This window comes from Myxocyprinus asiaticus, chromosome 38 (genome assembly GCF_019703515.2).
Source record: "Myxocyprinus asiaticus isolate MX2 ecotype Aquarium Trade chromosome 38, UBuf_Myxa_2, whole genome shotgun sequence".
Classification (NCBI taxonomy): Eukaryota; Metazoa; Chordata; class Actinopteri; order Cypriniformes; family Catostomidae; genus Myxocyprinus; species Myxocyprinus asiaticus.
This window is the reverse complement of record NC_059381.1, coordinates 23218988-23241264: the sequence shown is the minus strand read 5'-3', so window position 1 is coordinate 23241264 and position 22277 is coordinate 23218988. Positions and strand designations below refer to the sequence as shown.

Here is a 22277-nt window from a genome sequence, read left to right as displayed (position 1 = left end):
ACAATCTCCTTTAGTGTTCCACAGAAGAAAGAAAGTTAAGGGTTTGAAATGGCATGAGAGTAAATAATCACAGAATTTCCATTTTTGGGTGAACTTTCCCTTTAAAAAGTGTTAGATTTCATCCCCTTTTCCCTACCTTTCCTCTTCTCCCCTTACTCTCCTTTACCATCTTACATTTCTCCATTTACTTCAACTTATTATTATTATTATTATTATTATTATTATTATTTTCAATTTTGCCTCTCTGTCCTTGCATGCTAGTTTGCCATTCTTCTCCTGCACCAATGAGATTTCTGCAGCTGTATATTATAATGGTTCCAAATTGGATGCAGTGTCTCTTTTGTTTTCTATTCTTGATTTTGTTAGGATTGAAAGAAAAAAAGAAGAAAAAAGAATAAAAAAGTATCCTGGTGCCCTAGCATGCCAAACTGCATTAGTCCCATAATTAGGTTGTTTATATGACCTCTCCCAATCGTCTGTTCTCTGCTTATAAAAACAGCCCTTGTTTTTCCTTAAAAATGATCCATTTTATGGTACATGTAAACTAGGTCCTCAGTGAAGTCAAGCTGTGTGGTTTCTTAAGAGCCAAAGTTACTCAGATCCACACTTGCCACCACAGAGACCATAAGCCCCTTTTAGAAATAATGTTCTCTGACCATTTTTCCTCCTCGCTCTGTACTACTGAGCAAACGACAGCTGGATTATTTAATTATTGATAATGAAATATTTCCCACTAACCAGTCCCCAGACGTCTGAAGTCCAGAAACATTCTCTTCCTTTTGGAAGGTCTATGAGACCAACCCAAGGCCCATTTCCAAGGGAAAGACAAAGGCTGGATATAGTTTATGGTTTGATTATTTGAAAAATATTTCCTCTCAAATTGTACCCAAAATTCAGCATGTGATAAAGCTTGCTAAACATCCATGCTTTGAATGGTTATGGATACATTAATAAACTATAATTTAAGGAATCGTTCAACCAAAAATGAGAGAATGTTAGCCTTAGTCACCATTCACTTTCACTAAACAATTTTTTTTCCTCCATACAATGAAAGTGAATGGTGACTGAGGCTAACATTCTGCCTAATGACAGAATTAAACTATTCCTTTAATTAGGCTCAACAAAGCCCCCTGATGATTGCATTTGTGTCTGTATGTGATCGCCTCTTAAAGGAACCTGTCCTGTACATTCATCTACATTTCAATGGCAGATTGTAACTTTGACTCTCTGGAATGCAGGCTGGGCTTGTAAATTGAGCTGAATTACAATGCACTCCAGTGGAGAAAAGCATCCATGGAATCACAGATGCATTTTCATCAGGAGATCATTCAAACATAGGCCGATTCCCACATGCCCAGATAATGATATGCATTATGCCTCACGCAAGCACTTTCCACTGCTGAGCTGGTCCATTAGAGCCCTGTGAAAGGCCTAAGCCTAGTGCCTATCCTGCGATTAATCCTCATCTCCATACAGCTACAGTAATGAGAGTGCAGCTCTGCTCAGCTCTGTTACTGATTCTGAGTCATGCTACATGCCTGATAGAATGAATATGTTCCTCTAAACTGTACATGGTTCATCTCAAATTTATTGCGAGAAGGCATGGTGGAGGATTCGCTGCAGCAGTGGGAACTGTTTACGAGAGTGTTAAAAACAGTTTTAATTGGAGAAGAGACTGATAGTTATCTTCTTTTGTGTTGCATTTGTGTGGCACTGTACAGAGGCAGAGGAGCTTTATCAGAAGAGAGTCCTGACAATCACCGGCATCTGTGTGGCTCTTTTGGTGGTGGGCATAGTCTGTGTGGTAGCCTACTGCAAAACCAAGTAAGTATAAGAACAACGGCAGCCACATATGTTTTAGATCTTATTCTAAATTTGTGCATTATTACATGTAATCATTTTACTTAAGTTTTCCACTTGAAAAAATTATCACCTAATGAATAGTACTTTAGAAAATATATAAAATGTGTGTATTCCAAAATATTTTAAATATATTGTTTAAATATTTTAAATATATTTTTCACTTAAATTACCACAAAATGAATTGAATATTAGATTTGACAAATATTTTTAAAATGCACATTCCAAAATATTTAAAATATCTATTTTAAATATTGTAAATATATATTTTCAAGTAAATTAACACCTAATGAAATGAATAGTGGTTTTGACAAATATTTAAAATATGTGTGTGTATATATATATATATATATATATATATATATATATATATATATATATATATATAGAAACTCAGCAAAAAAAGAAACATTCAACTGCTTTTATTTTCAGCAAACTAAACATGTGTAAATATTTGTATGAACATAAAAAGATTCAACAACTAAGACATAAACTGAACAAGTTTCAAAGACATGTGACTAACAGAAATGGAATAATGTGTCCCTGATCAAAAGGGGGGTCAAAATCAAAAGTAACAGTCAGTATCTGGTGTGGCCACCAGCTGCATTAAATACTGCAGTGCATCTCCTCCTCATGGACTGCACCAGATTTGCCAGTTCTTGCTGTGAGATGTTACCCCACTCTTCCACCAAGGCACTTGCAAGTTTCCAGACATTTCTGGGGGGAATGGCCCTAGCCCTTACCCTCCGATCCAACAGGTCCCAGACGTGCTCAATGGGATTGAGATCCGGGCTCTTCGCTGGCAATGGCAGAACACTGACATTCCTGTCTTGCAGGAAATCACGCACAGAACAAGCAGTATGGCTGGTGGCATTGTCATGCTGGAGGGTCATGTCAGGATGAGCCTGCAGGAAGGGTACTATATGAGGGAGGAAGATGTCTTCCCTGTAACGCACAGCATTGAGATTGCCTGCAATGACAACAAGCTCAGTCCGATGATGTGACACACCGCCCCAGACCATGACGGACCCTCCACCTCCAAATCGATCCTGCTCCAGAGTACAGGCCTTGGTGTAACGCTCATTCCTTCGACGGTAAATGCAAGTCTGACCATCACCCCTGGTGAGACATAACCACGACTCGTCAGTGAAGAGTACTTTTTGCCAGTCCTGTCCAGCGAAGGTGGGTTTGTGCCCATTGGCGACGTTGTTGCCGGTGATGTCTGGTAAGGACCTGCCTTACAAAAGGCCTACAAGCCCTCAGTCCAGCCTCTCTCAGCCTATTGCAGACAGTCTGAGCACTGATGGAGGGATTGTGCGTTCCTGTTGTAACTCGGGCAGTTGTTGTTGCCATCCTGTACCTGTCCCGCAGGTGTGATATTCGGATGTACTGATCCTGTGCAGGTGTTGTTACACGTGGTCTGCCACTGCGAGGACGACCAGCTGTCCTTCCTGTCTCCCTGTAGCGCTGACTTAGGCGTCTCACAGTACGGACATTGCAATTTACTGCCCTGGCCACATCTGCAGTCCTCATGCCTCCATGCAACATGCATAAGGCACGTTCACGCCTATGAGCTGGGACCCTGGGCATCTTTCTCTTGGTGTTTTCAGAGTCAGTAGAAAGGTCTCTTTAGTATCCTAAGTTTTTATAACTGTGACCTTAATTGCCTACCATCTGTAATCTGTTAGTGTCTTAACAACTATTCCACAGGTGCATGTTCATTAATTGTTTATGGTTCACTGAACAAGCATGGAAAACATTGTTTAAACCCTTTACAATAAAGATCTGTAAAGTTATTTGGATTTTTACAAAATTATCTTTAAAATACAGTGTCCTGAAAAAGGAACGTTTCTTTTTTTGCTGAGTTTACATACACTGGCGGCCAAAAGTTTGGAATCATTTACAGTTTTTGCTCTTATGGAAAGAAATTGGTACTTTTATTCACCAAAGTGGCATTCAACTGATCACAATGTATCGTCAGGACATTAATAATGTGAAAAAGTACTATTCAAATTTGGAGGGGGGGGGGAAATCAGAACTTCTTAAACTACTTCAAAGAGTTCTCATCAAAAAATGACAGCTTTGCAGATCCTTGGAATTCTAGCTGTCAGTTTGTCCAGATACTCAGGTGACATTTCACCCCACGCTTCCTGTAGCACTTGCCATAGATGTGGCTGTATTGTCGAGCACTTCTCACGCACCTTACAGTCTAGCTGATTCCACAAAAGCTCAATGGGTTTAAGATCCGTAACACTCTTTTCCTGTTGTCCAATGTCTGTGTTTCTTTGCCCACTCTAACCTTTTCTTTTGTTTTCTGCTTCAAAAGTGGCTTATTCTTTGCAATTCTTCCCATAAGGCCTGCACCCCTGAGTCTTCTATTTATTGTTGTTCATGAAACTGGTGTTGAGTGGGTAAAATTCAATGAAGCTTTCAGCTGAGGACACGAGGCATCTATTTTTCAAACTAGAGATTCTGATGTACTCATCCTCTTGTTGAGTTGTACATCTGGCCTTCCACATCTATTTCAGTCCTTGTTAGAGCCAGTTGTCTTTTGTCTTTGAAGACTGCAGTGTACACCTTTGTATGAAATCTTAAGTTTTTGGCAATTTCAAGCATTGTATAGCCTTCATTCCTCAAAACAATGATTGACTGAAGAGTTTCTAGAGCAAGCTGTTTCTATTTTATACCTAATATTGACCTTAAGACATGCCAGTCTAATGCATTCTGTGGCAACTCAAACACAAACACGAAGACAATGTTAAGCTTCATTTAACGAACCAAATAGCTTTCAACTGTGATTGATATAATGGCAAGTGATTTTCTAGTACCAAATTAGCAATTTAGCATGATAAGGTGTTGGAGTGATGGCTGCTGGAAATGAGGCCTGTCTAGATTTGATCAAAAATTACTTTTTTCAAATAGTGATGGTGCTATTTTTTACATCAGTATTGTCCTGACTATACTTTGTGATCAGCTGAATGCCACTTTGGTGAATTAAAGTACCAATTTCCTTCCAAAATAGCAAAATCTGTACATTATTCCAAACTTTTGGCTGCCAGTGTATATATATATATATATATATATATATATATATATATATATATATATATATATATATATATATCTTCTGATTTTGTGTATATCTCATACTAAATTGTTTAAAAAATTAAAACAAAATCTAACATAAAACGAAGGCAATCTGAATAAACACAAAATACAGTTTTTAAATGATAATGTTATTTATTGAAGCTCAAAAGTTATCCAATACCAACTGGGCCTGTGTGAAAAAGTATCTGCCCCCTTAGTTTCTAAATCCCCAAATCTATGAAATTGCATTAATTATGGGGTTCCGCTGGACTAGACACACCCAGGCCTGATTACTGCCAGCACTGTTCAATCAAATCAACATCTAAATAGAACTTTTTCAGCCACATGAAGTTGGCTAAAAAGTCTCACCCAGTAGCACACTATGCCAAGGTCGAAAGAAATTCCAGAAATGATGTGGAAAAAGGTGATTGAAATACAACACTCTGGGAAGGGTTACAAAGCTATTTCAAAGGCTCTGTGACTCCAAAGAACCACAGTGAGAGCCATTATCTCCAAATGGAGAAAACTTGGCACAGTAGTGAACCATCCCAGAAATGGCCAACCTTCCAAGGACAGCATCCAAGGAACTGCAGGCCTCTCTCGCATTAATAAAGGTCACTATTCATGACTCCACTATCAGAAAAATACTGTCCAAAAATGGCATCCATGGAAGAATGGCGTGGTGAAAACTATCTCTAACCCAGAAAAGGCTCTTTAGGCTTTAAGGCTCGTGTAAAATTTGCCAAAACACACCTTGATGATTCTCAAAGCTTTTGGGAGAATGTTCTGTGGACTGATGAGTCGAAAGTGAAACTGTTTGGAAGACAGGGGTCCCATTACATTTACATTTACATTTATTCATTTGGCAGACGCTTTTATCCAAAGCGACTTACAAGAGAGGAAAACATAAGCGAATCATCTTAGGAGACAGTGGTATGAAAAGTGCTGTATTACAAAGTATCACTACCATTACATCTGGTGTAAATCAAACACAGAATTCCACAAAAAGAACACCATATCTACAGTCAAGCATGTTGGTGGTAGAGTTTGATGGTGTGGGGATGCTTTGCTGCTTCAGGGCCAGGGCGACTTGCAATAACTGAGGGAAACATGAATTCTGCTCTCTACCAGAAAATCCTAAAGGAGAATGTCTGGTCATCAGTCCGTGAGTTGAAGCTCAAGCGCAACTGAATTATGCAGCAAGACAATGATCCAAAAGAAGCTAAATTAAAGTTTTGGAGTGGCCTAGACAAAGTCCTGATTTGAACTCGATTGAGATGCTGTGGCAGGACCTTAAATGGGCAGTTCATGCTCAAAAACCCTCCAGTGTGGCTGAACTAAAGCAGTTCTGCAAAGAAGAGTGGGCCAAAATTCCACCACAGCGTTGTGAAAGGCTGATCTCCAGTTATCGGAAGTGTTTGGTTGCAGCTAAAGGTGGCACAACCAGCTATTAAGTTTAAAGGGGCAGTTAGTTTTTCACATAGGTGATATAGGTTTTGGATAACTTTTTTGCTTCAATAAAAAATATATATTATATTTGAAAACTGTATTTTGTGTTTACTCAGGTTGCCTTTGTTTTATGTTATATCTCATTTAAAGATCTAAAACAATTTAGTATGAAAAATACACAAAAATAGAAGTTATCAGGAAGGGGACAAATACATTTCACAGCACTGTGTGTGTGTGTATATATATATATATATATATATATATATATATATATATATATATATATATATATATATACATACACACACACAGTTGAAGTCAGAAGTTTACATACACATAGGTTGAAGTCATTCAAACAAATTTTTAACCACTTCACAGATTTAATATTAGCAAACTAGTTTTGGCAAGTCGTTTAGGACATCTGCTTTGTGCATGACACAAGTATTTTTTCCAACAATTGTTTACAGACAGATTGTTTCACTTTTAATTGACTATATCACAATTCCAATGGGTCAGAAGTTTACATACACTAAGTTAACTGTGCCTTTAATCAGCTTGGAAAATTCCAGAAAATGATGTCAAGCCTTCAGACAATTAGCCAATTAGGTTCTGATAGGAAGTGTAATCAATTGGAGGCGTACCTGTGGATGTATTTTAAAGCCTACCTTCAAACTCAGTGCCTCTTTTCTTGACATCATGGGAAAATCAAAATCAGCGAAGACCTCAGAAAAAAACTCTGGTTCATCAATTTCCAAATGCCTGAAGGTACCACGTTCATCTGTACAAACAATAGTATGCAAGAATAAACAGCATGGGACCACGCAGCCATCATACCACTCAGGAAGGAGACACATTCTGTCTCCTAGAGATGAATGTAGTTTGGTGCGAAAAGTGCAAATCAATCCCAGAACAACAGCAAAGGACCTTGTGAAGATGCTGGAGGAAACAGGTAGACAAGTATCTATATCCACAGTAAAATGAGATCTACATCAATATAACCTGAAAGGCTGCTTAGCAAGGAAGAAGCCACTGCTTCAAAACTGCCATAAAAAAAAACAGACTACAGTTTGCAAGTGCACATGGGGACAAAGATCTTACTTTTTGAGAAATGTCCTCTGGTCTAATGAAGTAAAAATTGAACTGTTTGGCAATAATGACCATTGTTATGTTTAGAGGAATTGGCTTGCAAGCCAAAGAACACCATCCCATCCGTGAAGCATCGGGGTGGCAGCATCATGTTGTGGGGGTGCTTTGCTGCAGGAGGGACTGGTGCACTTCACAAAATAGATGGCATCATGAGGAAGGAAAATTATGTGGATATATTGAAGCAATATCTCAAGAAATCAGCCAGGAAGTTAAAGCTCGATTGCAAATGGGTCTTCCAAATGGACAATAACCTCAAGCATACCTCCAAAGTTGTGGCAAAATGGCTTAAGGACAACTAAGTCAAGGTATTGGAGTGGCCATCACAAAGCCTTGACCTCAATTCGATAGAAAATTTAGGGCAGAACTGAAAAAGCGTGTGCGAGCAAGGAGGCCTACAAACCTGACTCAGTTACACCAGTTCTGTCTGGAGGAATGGGCCAAAATTCCGGCAACTTACTGTGAGAAGCTACTTGTGGAAGGCTACCCAAAACATTTGACCCAAATTAAACAATTTAAAGGCAGTGCTACCAAATACTAACAAAATGTAAACTTCTGACCCACTGGGAATGTGATGAAATAAATAAAAACTGAAATAAATCATTCTCTCTACTATTATTCTGACATTTCATAATCTTAAAATAAAGTAGTGATCCTAACTGACCTAAGACAGGGAATGTTTTATATGATTAAATGTCGGGAATTGTGAAAAACTGAGTTTAAATGTATTTGGCTGAGGTGTATGTAAACTTCTGACTTCAAATTTATATATATAAATAGATAGATAGATAGATAGATAGATAGATATTAGGGCTGTCAGTCAAATAAAAATTTAATCGCGATTTATCACATATTCTTGGGAAGAAATCAAAACAATAAGTAACAATATAATGCTTTATTAACATTTTCCAAACATATGTTCCTACCATAATCCTACCATAATATAATGTCACCAATTCAAGTAACATTAAACGTTTCTCAAAGTCTAATTGAGAGGTTGACTTATTGAAAGAATTGGTCCCATAGGTTGAGTATTTATTCATATTTTCATTCATTTCATATTTCTATATTCAGAATTTTACATTTAAAATATTCATCTTATAACATTATTTATGCATTTGCAACTGCTGTTACACCTAAGTTCCACTTCAGATGCAACTGTGACACTTTTGCTGTGTAAAGATGGCTTTAGTCCCAATAGGTTTAGTGTTTATTGCAATGGGCATAAAATCTCTTAAACTGTCATCCTCCACAATATTAATCTGACGGTAGACTGTGACAGTCCGCTTTGTAACAGCAATCTTGAAGCTGCGTTCATGATTCGTGTTAGAGCGTCAATGCCAGCGTCCAGCACCGCTTTGAATTCCACGGGAAAAGTGGAGTGATTGTTGGCATGCTTCAGTGTTTCAGTAATTAAAATGCATTGAAAATGCTTGATTTCTAGTGCCATCTTGGCTTGTTTTGTACTAAGAGGATTTTCTCCATCATTTTATCACTGAGAGGGAAGCGCTGTTGTGAGGTGTCCGTCACTGTAATGACTCCGTGAGGACACATTACAAAGCTTCCAGCCTCCCAACAAGTGTTTATGCTGTTTTATGCTGTATTAACGATAAATATGATTAAGAAAAATGTATACGTTAAACTTTTTTAATTAATCGCATGTGATTAACACATTAATTAATATATATATATATATCAATGAATAAATTAACACCTAATGAAATTAATAGTAATATTTATTTTCCAAAATTTGTATATACATATTTTAGATATATACTGTATATTTACACCTAATGAAATGAATAGTACATTTGACAAATATTTTACTTTAAAATTATGTACACTCACATTAGATGAAGAAAACGCTGTTTTATTCTTAATAAGGGGAGTCCCCCTCATGATGCAACTTGAGATCACATGACAAGTCAAATATTACTCTTTTATACCACCCAATTATTGGACACTTTTGGTTGCAAAATAAATTAATCATGGTTGAAAGTTATGCCATTGATAGCAGACAATGTTTGCGTGACACTACCTGATAGGTATCAGTATAAACTCTAAGACCCATGTTGTATCCACTAGCGATACAAAATAATAAATTACTAAGTGCAGCTTTAAATTGAGCAGCAGCACTGGTAAGGAGTTGCATGCCAATTAACTTGTAAATGTGACATGATAAATGTGACTCTGGGCCGGTGTCTGAGAGAGTGACACTGCCTCACTGTAGCCTCCCCCCCAGGAAACAGAGGAAGAAGATGCACAATCATATGAGGCAGAACATGTGTGTGGATCACCCCAACCGGAACCTGGCCAACGGACCGAATCACCCAGGCCCTGGTCCTGAGGAGATACCCATGGTAGATGTACGTCATTCTTCTTACTAAATGACATTGCTTGTGAAGTCATACCTTCTTCAGTGGTCAGCCGTCTAAAAAGAAGGCCTCTTTCTCTTTCCTAATTGCAGTATATCTCCAAGAATATTCCAGCAACTGAGAGAGTAATTAGACACGGAGCAGAGGTGTCTTTTCCTGGCAGCCGGCAGTCTTCCAGATCCCACATTTCCTCCACCCGACCGCATTCTTCCACTCACAGGTACATTCCCTGCCAGCAAGGCCTACTTTACCATTCCAGTTGTGTGTGTGTGTATTCATACTTAGAAATAGTTTTAGGACAACTTTGTCCCCAGAAGCAATCTAAATCTGACCTCCCTTTAAGGACATTTTGCAATTTTGGAACGTCATTGGAAAGTTTAATAATTTGGAACAATGATTCCTTATTAAAGTAAATAATGTTTTTCTTTTGTTTGTTTATTTTGTTTGGTTTTTTTTTTATCCTAAAAGTGCAAAAGGTGTATTTTAGGGTTAGATTTTTTTGTGTGGGTTAGGGTTAGTAAGTTGGGGTCTGGGTTAGTGTGTGGAGGTCAGGTTTTGCCTACATTGTGGGGGCCAAATGTGACCTGCTCCATCATTTTGAGTCACTTTGACCCTAAATAACATTTTGAGTTTTATTCACTAAAGTAAAAACAAAAGTTTCATCCAACATTTCAATTATAATATCTAGGCAAAAATAATAGTAATTGCATTAGAAAGTTGAGAGTTTCCTTTCTTGTGAACTTAAGATAAAAAACAATATAAATCAATGGAAAGTCCCCACCGTGTGTGTATGTGTGTGTACTCTACACTTTGATTTTTACTTATCAAGAGCAAGCGTCGTGTTCCAGTTGCCCCCTACCATAGTCATATGTCTGTTTTCATCTCATTCAGCATTCTTTCCCCTTCCACTCACCCCGGTGCACCTTGACATGGAATCTGAGTCTGGCATCCATTTTTCACCCCTTTTAAAGTGACGTGAAACTCAGGGATACATCTTGATCACTCGCAGGACTCTGACTTCACGCTTTTCACTCAAACCCATTCTTGCAAACACACATATGGGTTAAGCATCTCATGCGCTTTTTCTGTACCGCTTTTTTTCCGTCTCTTTTCTTTTTCTCTGTCTTTCTTAGACACGAGGGGAGAACGTGGAGTCTGGAGCGAACAGACAGCGTCCTCTCCGACTGTCCTTCTGGCATGATGTCGTCCTCAGTGGGGACCAGTAAATGCAGCAGTCCTGCGTGCATGGAGGCGCGGGCCAGGCGTGCCGCACACTGTGACTTTACTGAGCCCCACCGGCCAGCCCTGCAGTATGGCGACTCGTTCGACTCGCTTGGGGACTCTCCGCATAGCGACAGGTGAAAAACAGCGCCCCCTCTCTCAAGCCATGGCACTACAAACAATTTTTAGTGTGTGCATTAAGACTTCTCTGCATTCCAGTGCGTAGTCTCCATAACCCCTGGAGACTGGCATGGGTGGCGTGAAAGTTTCAATAGCCAATACGCAAAGCACATGAAGAATATAACACTTCGGGCCCCTTTACACCTGGCATTAAAGGATTGTTCACAAAAATATTATGATTCTGTAATTTACTTACCCTCAAACCTTTATGACTTTCTTTCTTCTGTGGAGCACCAAAGGGACTGACAGCCTCAGTCAACATTCACTTTAATTAAATGGAAAAAAAGATGCAATAAAAGTGAAGCTTGACTGAGACTAATATACTGCCTGTCATCTCACTTTGTGTTCCAAGTGAACTGTCTCTTAAATGTGTGCAAGTGATTAGAGCTGAGCGATACATTGAATACCCACAATATAATCACAATGATTTTGCTGACGATATAAAATTCAACAATATCGTGATGATTTTAATGAGCCTTTTATTTGCCCATTAAGTTTCATAGAGTGCATCAGTAGACTAATTTCACGATCCTTCAGGGCTGTATAATTAATCAAAATAACATCGAAATGAAGATATGATCATATGTGATTATTTAACTGCCAAAGGCTGCAATTAAAGACAGATAAACATGGTCTGTGTGCGCTTCAGAATAAACCGGCAATGCGCTGATTTGTGTGCAAGCATGAGGCCGGCGGGGTCTTGTGTTTTTAGCGCAGTACACTTGCATTGTGAAGTACTGCTGGTTCAAGCATTTGCGCAATTCCAAAACATTAGTGACCGCTATTAAGTTATTATACAAATCTACAAACGCGGAAAAGTAAAGGAGAGTTTGACAGCGGTTCACAAGATGTAAAACTCATAACTGTCAAACAAACTTGACCCTTTTCCGTTTTATAATAAAAGCTCCTGGTGAAGTGAAATTTACACGACTGCATGCAGTGTCAAAATAGAAACCCCAATTTAGGGTGAAGTAAACAGGACAGAAATATATTAATTTTATTTAACAAATCATATGCTGAAAATGATAATAATCCAGTATTACATTATAATAATAAACTTGACTGGGTTCCACAGTAATAATTTAGTACTATGCAATATTCATCTGTTTTCCAAAAAATAAGTGAAGTAGTTTTTACACATCTTGTTCATTCACAAAGAAAAATGTTTTAGTAAAAATATATGAAGGTAAATAAGATTTTTATTAAGCTTCCATATATGATTGTATGTTAAATATAAGTATAAACGTGCAAATCAATGAAAATGATTACATTTTACTCTCCCTTGTGTTAATTTATTGAAAAACTGTGGGAAACATACCTTCATTTTTAAATAGATTTTTATTTAATGCCTTTGAAATATTAATTCTACATGGCTACAATGGCTGTTTAGATTAAATGATGGTTCCTCTGACTAAAAAAACAAACAAACACTTTTATGCTATTTCAGAGCAAAAACATAATTTTCGAGATATGTATCGAATATCACCAATTTGCTGAAAAATATCAAGATATATATTCTGAGGGACCTGTGTTGCTCAGCGAGTATTGACGCTGACTACCACCCCTGGAGTCGTGAGTTCGAATCCAGGGTGTGCTGAGTGACTCCAGCCAGGTCTCCTAAGCAACCAAATTGGCCTGGTTGCTAGGGAGGGTAGAGTCACATGGAGTAACCTCCTCTTGGTTGTGATTAGTGGTTCTTGCTCTCAATGGGGTGCGTGGTAATTTGTGCGTGGATTGCGGAGAGTAGCATGCGCCTCCACATGCGGAGTCTCTGTGGTGCCATGGAAGATGAGCCACGTGATAAGATGCGCGGATTGGTGGTCTCAGAAGCGGAGGCAACTGAGACTTGTCCTCCACCACCCGGATTGAGGTGAGTAACTGTGCCACCACGAGGACCTACTAAGTAGTGGGAATTGGGCATTCCAAATTGGGAGAAAAATGCAATAAAAATAAAAAAATAAAAAGTTTTTTATCATATTGTGATCAAATCACCGACAACGCATGTTAATGCCTGGCGTAAAGGGGGCATTAAACTCATCGGGTATATCGTGCAGATGCTCTGGCTCAGCTGAGTGAGTGTCAAAGAGGAAGTCGGGGTCAAGCAGAGCTTCGCTGCTCCAGATACACAGTATTTGTATGGAAGCAGGGTGGAACTAGCCCACGGCCAGCTGTATTTACAGTTACTGTATCTCTCGCCTGCAGAACGCCCACACTGCCATGCAAGGTCCAAAACAGGAGAATTTATACTGTGAGGGGTTCATTAAGTCAACAAGAGTGAACAACACATCATCTCAGGGGTGAAACAGGTCTCTCGTGCTCTGCTGTGCACTCTTTCTGTCTCGTTCCATCTTTCCTCTCTGCCTTCTCTCCACCCCTGCAGTCGACTGAGCTATCTGCCTCAGGCTCTGCAAATCTGTGATAGACTGGCCAGTGTTAAAGGAGTGGTTCACCCAAAAATGAAAAATCTGTCATTTACTCACCCACATGTTGTTCCAAACCAGTGTGACATTCTTTCTCCCTTGGAACACAATAGGTGATGTTAGGCAGGATGACAGTCACTAACATACTGCGTAACACCTCCTATTGTGTTCCATGGACCAAAGAAAGTTATATAGGGGTTTGTAACAACATGAGGGTAAGTAAATGATGAAAGAATTTTCATTTTTAGATGAACTATCCCTTTAATTGATCTTCTTCAGTTTGGCCTTCCCAAATAGCGCACATTCACTTTAACTCACACAGCACATGCCAGAGCAAGCACGGATAGGATAATTTTTTCTTTCAAAGGCGTCAAGGAAAATTTACTTGATTAAGTATAGCATGATGCATGCTAACGGAAGGCAAGCATAGTCATTCATCTGGTTGTGTGTGTGCAGCAGTTACAATGCCAAACATAGTCTTAGAGGTTTGACGTGGCCCCCATTTGTTTCACACTTTTGCTCTAATTTGCTACTGAGCTTTCAGCTGCCGTGTCTTAATGTGCATACTGTAATTTTCCTAGTGCCATAGCAAGATAGGGGTAAATTTACACAATCCTGCAACATCACAAGACACAAGCACTGTAAATGAGCCACAGCATTAGAGCCAAGGTTATTAGTCTAGAATTTTTAATGGAGTTTTTATTTCTGTTTTAATTTCTATGTGTTCTTTTTAATGTAGTTCATTAGTTTTCACTCAGTGACTGTTCGTTTTAATTTAGTTTAGGTTTAGTTCAGCCTTATCTAGTTTCAGTTAAATTTTTCCTTATATTTAGCTTTTATTTTATATTAAGTTTTAAAATTTTAGGGCTGCCAAAGTTCATGTATAAACTGATATAATTTAAATATGTTAAACGCTGTCTGGGTTGTCTAGTGTTATAACTATCCATTGGCGTTTTTATCTTTAATGAAGGCCAGTTGTAAAGGTTTCAAATGTTATAAGTTCTTTAAGGTAACACAATGTATTCATTAACATTACTTAACTAAATTAAAGATAGGGCCCGCCAACAAAAAAATAAATATCAAAATATGAATAACAGCAGTCTTGACCAACACAAAAAAGGTATTGTTTTAAAGCTTGGAATCTGTACTGTACAATGAATGTAGGCATTATGACCAAAATTGAACATGTGCTTTGAAATTTGCAGACAAATCAGAAGTGTTCCATTTTGTCTGCACATTTTATTGTAATCTACATTTATTTTAATTTATTGTAGAAACATCAAACTGATCAAATAACCATGTGTCATACACTATATTGCCAAAAGTATTCACTCACCCATCCAAATAATTGAATTCAGGTGTTCCAATCACTTCTATGGCCACAGGTGTATAAAATGAAGCACCTAGGCATGCAGACTGCTTCTACAAACATTTGTGAAAGAATGGGCCGCTCTCAGGAGCTCAGTGAATTCCAGCATGGTACTGTGATAGGATGCCACCTGTGCAACAAGTCCAGTCGTGAAATTTCCTCGCTACTAAATATTCCACAGTCAACTGTCAGTGGTATTATAACAAAGTGGAAGCGATTGGGAATGACAGCAACTCAGCCACGAAGTGGTAGGCCACGTAAAATGACAGAGCGGGGTCAGCGGATGCTGAGGCGCATAGTGCGCAGAGGTCGCCAACTTTCTGCAGAGTCAATCGCTACAGACCTCCAAAGTTCATGTGGCCTTCAGATTAGCTCAAGAACAGTGCGTAGAGAGCTTCATGGAATGGGTTTCCATGGCCGAGCAGCTGCATCCAAGCCATACATCACCAAGTGCAATGCAAAGCGTCAGATGCAGTGGTGTAAAGCACGCCGCCACTGGACTCTAGAGCAGTGGAGATGCGTTCTCTGGAGTGACAAATCACGCTTCTCCATCTGGCAATCTGATGGACGAGTCTGGGTTTGGCGGTTGCCAGGAGAATGGTACTTGTCTGACTGCATTGTGCCAGCTGTGAAGTTTGGTGGAGGGGGGATTATGGTGTGGGGTTGTTTTTCAGGAGCTGGGCTTGGCCCCTTAGTTCCAGTGAAAGGAACTCTGAATGCTTCAACATACCAAGAGATTTTGGACAATTCCAGCTCCCAACTTTGTGGGAACAGTTTGAGGATGGCCCCTTCCTGTTCCAACATGACTGCGCACCAGTGCACAAAGCAAGGTCCATAAAGACATGGATGAGCGAGTTTGGTGTGGAAGAACTTGACTGGCCTGCACAGAGTCCTGACCTCAACCCGTTAGAGCACCTTTAGGATGAATTAGAGCGAAGACTGCGAGCCAGGCCTTCTCGTCCAACATCAGTGTTTGACCTTACAAATGCGCTTCTGGAAGAATGGTCAAAAATTCCCATAAACACACTCCTAAACCTTGTGGAAAGCCTTCCCAGAAGAGTTGAAGCTGTTATAGCTGCAAAGGGTGGGCCGACGTCATATTAAACCCTATGGATTAAGAATGGGATGTCACTTAAGTTCATATGCGTCTAAAGGCAGATGAGTGAATACTTTTGGCAGTATAGTGTATGTCAATGGAAAGCTCTCAAAGAGTAGAATACAATCAGTCTATTTGTTTTACTTATAGCTTATATGCCGCGTTTTTGCTTATAACTTCACAAAAAATAAACGGAACATAAACATAAATATCACATACCATTACTTAGAGGAGGCGATTATCGTTAAAACAAGCCCATACACAACATAATCGGATGCATAGATCATTAGATAATCCACATGAAGTGCAATGTGCACACAGCACATAATCTGCTATCTGGCTAAAAACAAGTTAGCTTTCCTGGATCAGATGACTTAATTGGAAATGATGTAGTACGTTGTCCAGCATCATGGAACGCTATCAAACCAAACGTATTAGGATTCAGATCACTGCAACCACAGGTGGAAGTCATCCAAATATGGGCAGAGAGGATCATTCACTCTAATTACATATGGCCACCAGGAGATGCCGCCAAGTACATGAAACAGACTCGATGATTGTTCAAATGGCACAGAATAGAACTGAATGAGATCTCGTTACTCACGCCTGCAATGTGTAACTAGTTCTTATGTACAATTATTATGTTTTATGTGTTTGGAGAAGCTTTCGGACACTTGGAGACGTTTTTGGACACTAGGATAAATTGTTTTTGAAATGCTATAACTTCTGATTGCTTTGTTTTTGTTTTGTTTTGTTTGTTTGTTTTTTTTTTTACTTATAAGCTTTTAATTTTGGGTATGCCACGGAAACAGGAAATCTTTAAAAACACCCTCAGAGCTTAAAGGTTTAATAAACAAACTAACAATGAACAATACAAATTAACAGCCCTTATTAAGCCTACAAAGCTTGGCAAATGAAATAATTGTAAAAAATATATATATATTTTTAAATTAAGCTATTTTTTGAACCTACAGACAAAATCTTAAAATTGTAAAACCTTTTTTTTTTTCCATGGGTCTTAGGAAGTTATAGTAAGATGATATCATAATAGCTTGTAATGTAAAACTATGAGATATTTATTATGACAGAGCATGTATAAAAATATATATTAATGTCAGTTCCCACTTTAAATATGTCTTATACTGACATTTAATTTTTATATTCAATGTTCTGTGTTTTTTATTGTGGTGGGACTGTAATGATGATTGAGAGATATACCCGTTATAGCCTGTTGTATCATATTTAATACACGCATTTCAACATGATTATTCTATAAAAAATAATGTATGAAATTTTAACAAAGCACAAGTTGCTTCAATTCAGCAAATACTAATTTTGAAATATCAGTAACAATATAAACGTTATTGTTACTTTTACTTGATCAAAATCGACAAAAATTTCACAGCAAAAGACGTGCATCACAATAAGAAGGCAGCTGTTTTGGAAACGATATTACAAGGTCTTCTACTTTCAGAAGAGCATGGAAATTTCACCAGGAGTCAATAGACATCTACTGTAGTACATTGTATACAACAGGTTTTGCAGCAAAGTATTCATCATGTTGATGATGTAGAGGCTTTAAAAGGGTTTTACAGGAGAAAGTTTAATTTACTTTTATATTTAAAGAAAATATTTTAATTCAGTTTTTGTTTGTTTTCCCTAATACCACTGATTAGAGCACCTACAACACCAATCTAGAATTCCACATTATGGCATCTGTTTTTAAAGTGTCTTCTTTTGGTGGTGGCTCTCTTCCCTTTTTTGTACCTGAAAACATTTGACTCATACGTATTTGTTTTGCAAAACCTTCTCTCCTACTCTTGCTCGCTCCTCTTCCTTTCTCTCTCTCTCCCTCTCTTTCTCTCACCACAGGTATGTGTCCGCCCTGACCACACCGGCTCGCCTGTCTCCCGTGGACTTCCATTACTCACTGCCCCCGCAGGTGCCTACCTTCCAGATCACGTCTCCCAACGCCAGCCACGCCATGTCCTTGCCTCCTGCTGCACACGCTCCATACCCACCAGTGGAGGACCAGCCGCTGCTGCGCCGCTACCAGGTGCCCCTCCATGAGGCCCGGGGCCACGAGCCCTACCGGCAACAGCAGCGCGCCAGCTACCTGCAAGACAGCTCGGGCAGCCTGCCCTCCAGCCCCTTCCGGCTGGCTCAGGAGGAGGAGTACGGTAGCACCCATGAGAACCTGTCCTCCTTGGAGCAACCAAAGAGAAGCAGTCAGCGCTGGCATAGGTCCAGACTCAATGGCCACGTGGCGCCGCGTGGCTACCAGCTGTCCCGGGACTTGGGCTCGCGCAGTTGCCTGTCAGACAGTGACTCAGAAGTGGAGGAAGGTGAGAGCACACCCTTCCTAAGTATGCAGAATATGAATGTGGCCGAGCCCTCCACCCTCTACAGGCCCGTACCTGACACACGGACTTCTCACGCCCAGAGCGGGCGGCATGGGCCTCGTGCCAGTACACAGACCAGACTGACACACTCACGGCCCAAACTGGACAATGCACCCCACTAGAGAGAATGACATCTATACACAGTCAATCTACTATAGACCTGCACCTATAAGAAATATTTTTATTTTATATAACTGACAGATATTCTAAACAAATGAAATATTTATTTTCATTTTAGCAAAAGTTGTCTACTAGTTAACAGCAAAGACTTTTTTATAGGGAAAACTCTATTTATATGTACATTTTGATTTACAGCATAAAAAATATGTGCCAATTTTTTCAGAAATTAAGAAAAAAAAAATAGAGTAATATTGTGGTGCCTTTTGCTGTATGCCGACGCCAGAGGGCCAGTGGAGTTTTTTGTAGCCTTTCTTATACGGACGCCTCATTTTTTATACTTGTTTACTCTTTTGTTGTCTCTTTTTGGCCTTTTTCCTTACTTTTCTTTCCAGGTTGTGTTCTTTTGGGCACAAACCCCTATTTGAACTGTGACATTGCCCTCTTTTAACCCCCAACCCCACCCCACCACCACCACCACCACCACCACATCATGCAATATAAACCACTCAAACTTAAGGTGTATGTTTACATAAATTTGATCCACAGAGATGTTTTATGATCATGTTGCTTTGCCAACAGGAAATCGATGACAAATGCAATCGGGTGTTCCTTCTCTGTCTAAAGTGGGGGCGATAAAATATGTGTGTGCGTGTGTGAGCGATAATGTCGAAATGCTTCATCTGACCAAACACATATCTCCGCCATGCACCGCAGCAAGGTGCGTAGGCAGAGCGATCGAGAGGCCTGGGAATGACTGTGGCTCGGAGAAATATGCTGCTGTTGTCTAGAGTTACGCATGTGGGCACCTGATTTGTTCTTTCAGATGCCCTGCCTTGACTTGCATTGTATTCCTACAGGGTAAGGTTTGTCACATGGGAGCCTTCTCATTCCAAAGGGTAAATGTTAGGGGGCCGTGGGCCAGGCTAACAGCTGGTGGAGTTGAACTTGGCTGTCAGTGCTAATAGCTTTTGACAGATAACAAAGAAATAAAGAACATATAGTCTTTCCCACTCAACCCACCTTCCAATCATTCTGTCTAATCACCCTCATTATCAGCACATCCATCCGGTTAGTGCGGCCAGCGGAGAGATAAATTGACAGGGAGGGAGAGAGAGAGTATGGATGAATGGAAGGCCTCACAGTGTCTCAGGACCTCACTCCACTACACATCTCCCTCACGCAGAGGACTGAAAAGAGATTGACGAATGTCCCTGTACTCCAGGACAGGAAGAGTGAAATGGAATTTCTGTGCAAAATACTCACAACAAACACAGACTCAAATGACAAGACACATAGCTGTGAATTACTAGGGGTCATTAAAATGCCAAAATATGCAAACTTTATATTCTACTTGCGTTCAACTGCATTTCATTTTTGAGATAAGAACGGTGTGTAATGTGGAGAATGTATGTTTTGCTGTCTTGTTTTTACATTTGTGGTCCATTTATTTCATTAAGTCCAACTATTTCATACTGTTTCATATTCACAACCAGTAAGACACCAAATAGAGCTTATAATTAATATTATTAAAGTACACTATAAAATCAGTGTATCATTATTTCTAATATGCAACTATAATACAAAGCTATGCCTTCATCTTCATTTTGAAGCAATCACTTGGCCCAGACCAAACCAAACTACAAACAGCTGCACAGACTGGCTCTGTTTGGAGGGAGACACTCCTACATCCAGAACCTAATCAGTGAGATTAAGTATATTATAATCAGCTGTTTTTAACTAGTCACCTTCTGCAAAGAGCGTCCACAGTCAGTATCAGCTTAAAGAATATTCATGTTAAAGCAGATGAAGTCCATTCGGTAAGGCACATAAAGTACAGGAAGAAGATTAGAACTAGGCAGATACGTGTTACATATATTTTCATGCACTTCTTCCATAAAATGAGATAAAATGAGTTGTGATTATTTTGGTAATTAAATCCTTAAAGGGGTTTAATGCTGTATTATGACAACCCAATGGAATATCATTTCTTTTTTAAATGAAGAAATGTTTTGTTTGAAGGTTGATGACTAGAACTACACTAGATGTTTACCCCTTCACATTTTGGATTTTTGTATGCTTTAAAAATGCCAAAAAGAAAGTGCTCTAGTTAGTTTATAAATGTGATTTCACAACCCCACCCCTGATAACTCAACCTCTGATGGTTAGTTTTGATTTCCCCCTCGCTTGCAACGTTTAAACACCTCACCTCTGCATGTCCTTGTGGTCAAGGTTAGATGGGTGCATGGTACAAGCAGCAGATGATTTTCTTTTTCTCAAGTCAGTGGAAGTGTTTTTTTTTTTGTTTGTTTGTTTTTTTTTACATTCAGCAATAAAAAGGAATCTTTTTCCCCACCATGTCCATTCTTGGAAAACTTCTAGAGGATTTAAAAAAAAAGAGAGACAAACACACTTGACTGTCATAGACTGTAAAAATAAAAAGGAAAAAAAACCTGTTCTTATAAGAAAATAAATATTTCTTGGTATCATTTTGACACATGTGCCCATATCTGACCTGTTGTTTGTCTCATCTGTGTGGTTATGATGTTGAATTTTTCCAAATCTCTTTCCCTTAAAAGAGTGAAAGATGAAGCCACTAGGTAAACTATTCCATTGCACAGAAACCGGAACACTGGGAAGAGAGTCATTCTGTGTGAGCAGATGCCAAATGGACCGGTGGTTCTCAACTGGTTTTGCTTTAGGACCCAGATTGGACATCAAGAGGCGACCTGGCACAATTGTTTATTGCACAAAATTAAATTTTGATGGTTTTATGCTCCCACCACTGCACAGAACTCCTTGTGGTTGGCAAACTCGGCACAAACCATGTTTATCCTGCAAGTTCACTTGCAGTATAACCTGTTTATACTGCAAGTAGACCTGTTTTTAATGTAGTCGGGATTGTATTTTGTTTTACCTGTGTAGTTTTGTTCATGGTTTTCAAGGATGAGGGCATGTCACGCAACCTGTCCATGTAGCCATCGGCCTACTTCTGACTAGCTTCTACAAAGTGACACCTGAATTTGTAGCAAAATGCTGTTTTATACTGTCAAAATACATAACTATGCACAAAAATATAGTTAGTTGCATTTTATTTTTTATATTTAGCATTGTTTTTTGCCCGCTGTCCACAACCCAATTAGAACAGACTTGCAACACATTTTCGGGTCTCTTCCTAACAGTTGAAAGCCACTGAAATAGACCATACACACTTGTACAGTACACAGCATTATGATTTGATACACCCCCATTATAAAGGTGTGCAACCATATTTACTGTGGTAATGGTGAAAAGTTATGAGATTTTGGAGAAAATGTTTTTGTGTGTGTGTGTGTGTGTGTGTGTGTGTTTAAACATTAAGGAAGTTGAAGCCACTAGAGGAGATAATGCTCACATTATGCTAGCTAATGATGGCTGGTGAGTATAGGCAGAGAGAATAGCAGAGATGGGCCACTTCTGTTACAATGAATGGGAAAAAATCGGAAAGTCCAATGATCAACAGATGTAGAAAGGATGTCCCATCTTACAAGTAAAAGAGCCAATCACCTTTTAGACACA

At 39.1% G+C, this 22277-nt stretch overlaps 1 protein-coding gene across 3 annotated transcripts in view; it reads left to right on the top strand.

Moving 5' to 3' along the window:
- The window catches only part of nrg2a (neuregulin 2a), a 133349-nt gene extending 112135 nt beyond the window's left edge, over positions 1–21214 (top strand). For 2 of the 3 annotated variants that reach the window (XM_051676902.1, XM_051676900.1), the window contains 5 exons: positions 1722–1824; positions 9782–9905; positions 10007–10134; positions 11048–11272; positions 18073–21214. In XM_051676902.1, coding sequence (XP_051532862.1) covers positions 1722–1824; positions 9782–9905; positions 10007–10134; positions 11048–11272; positions 18073–18724 — 1232 coding nt within the window. In that variant the 3' untranslated portion in view covers positions 18725–21214. Of the gene's footprint in view, positions 1–1721; positions 1825–9769; positions 9906–10006; positions 10135–11047; positions 11273–18072 lie in introns of all 3 variants that reach the window. The other variant, XM_051676901.1, reaches the window with a different exon arrangement.
- Positions 21215–22277: the final 1063 nt, after the last annotated feature.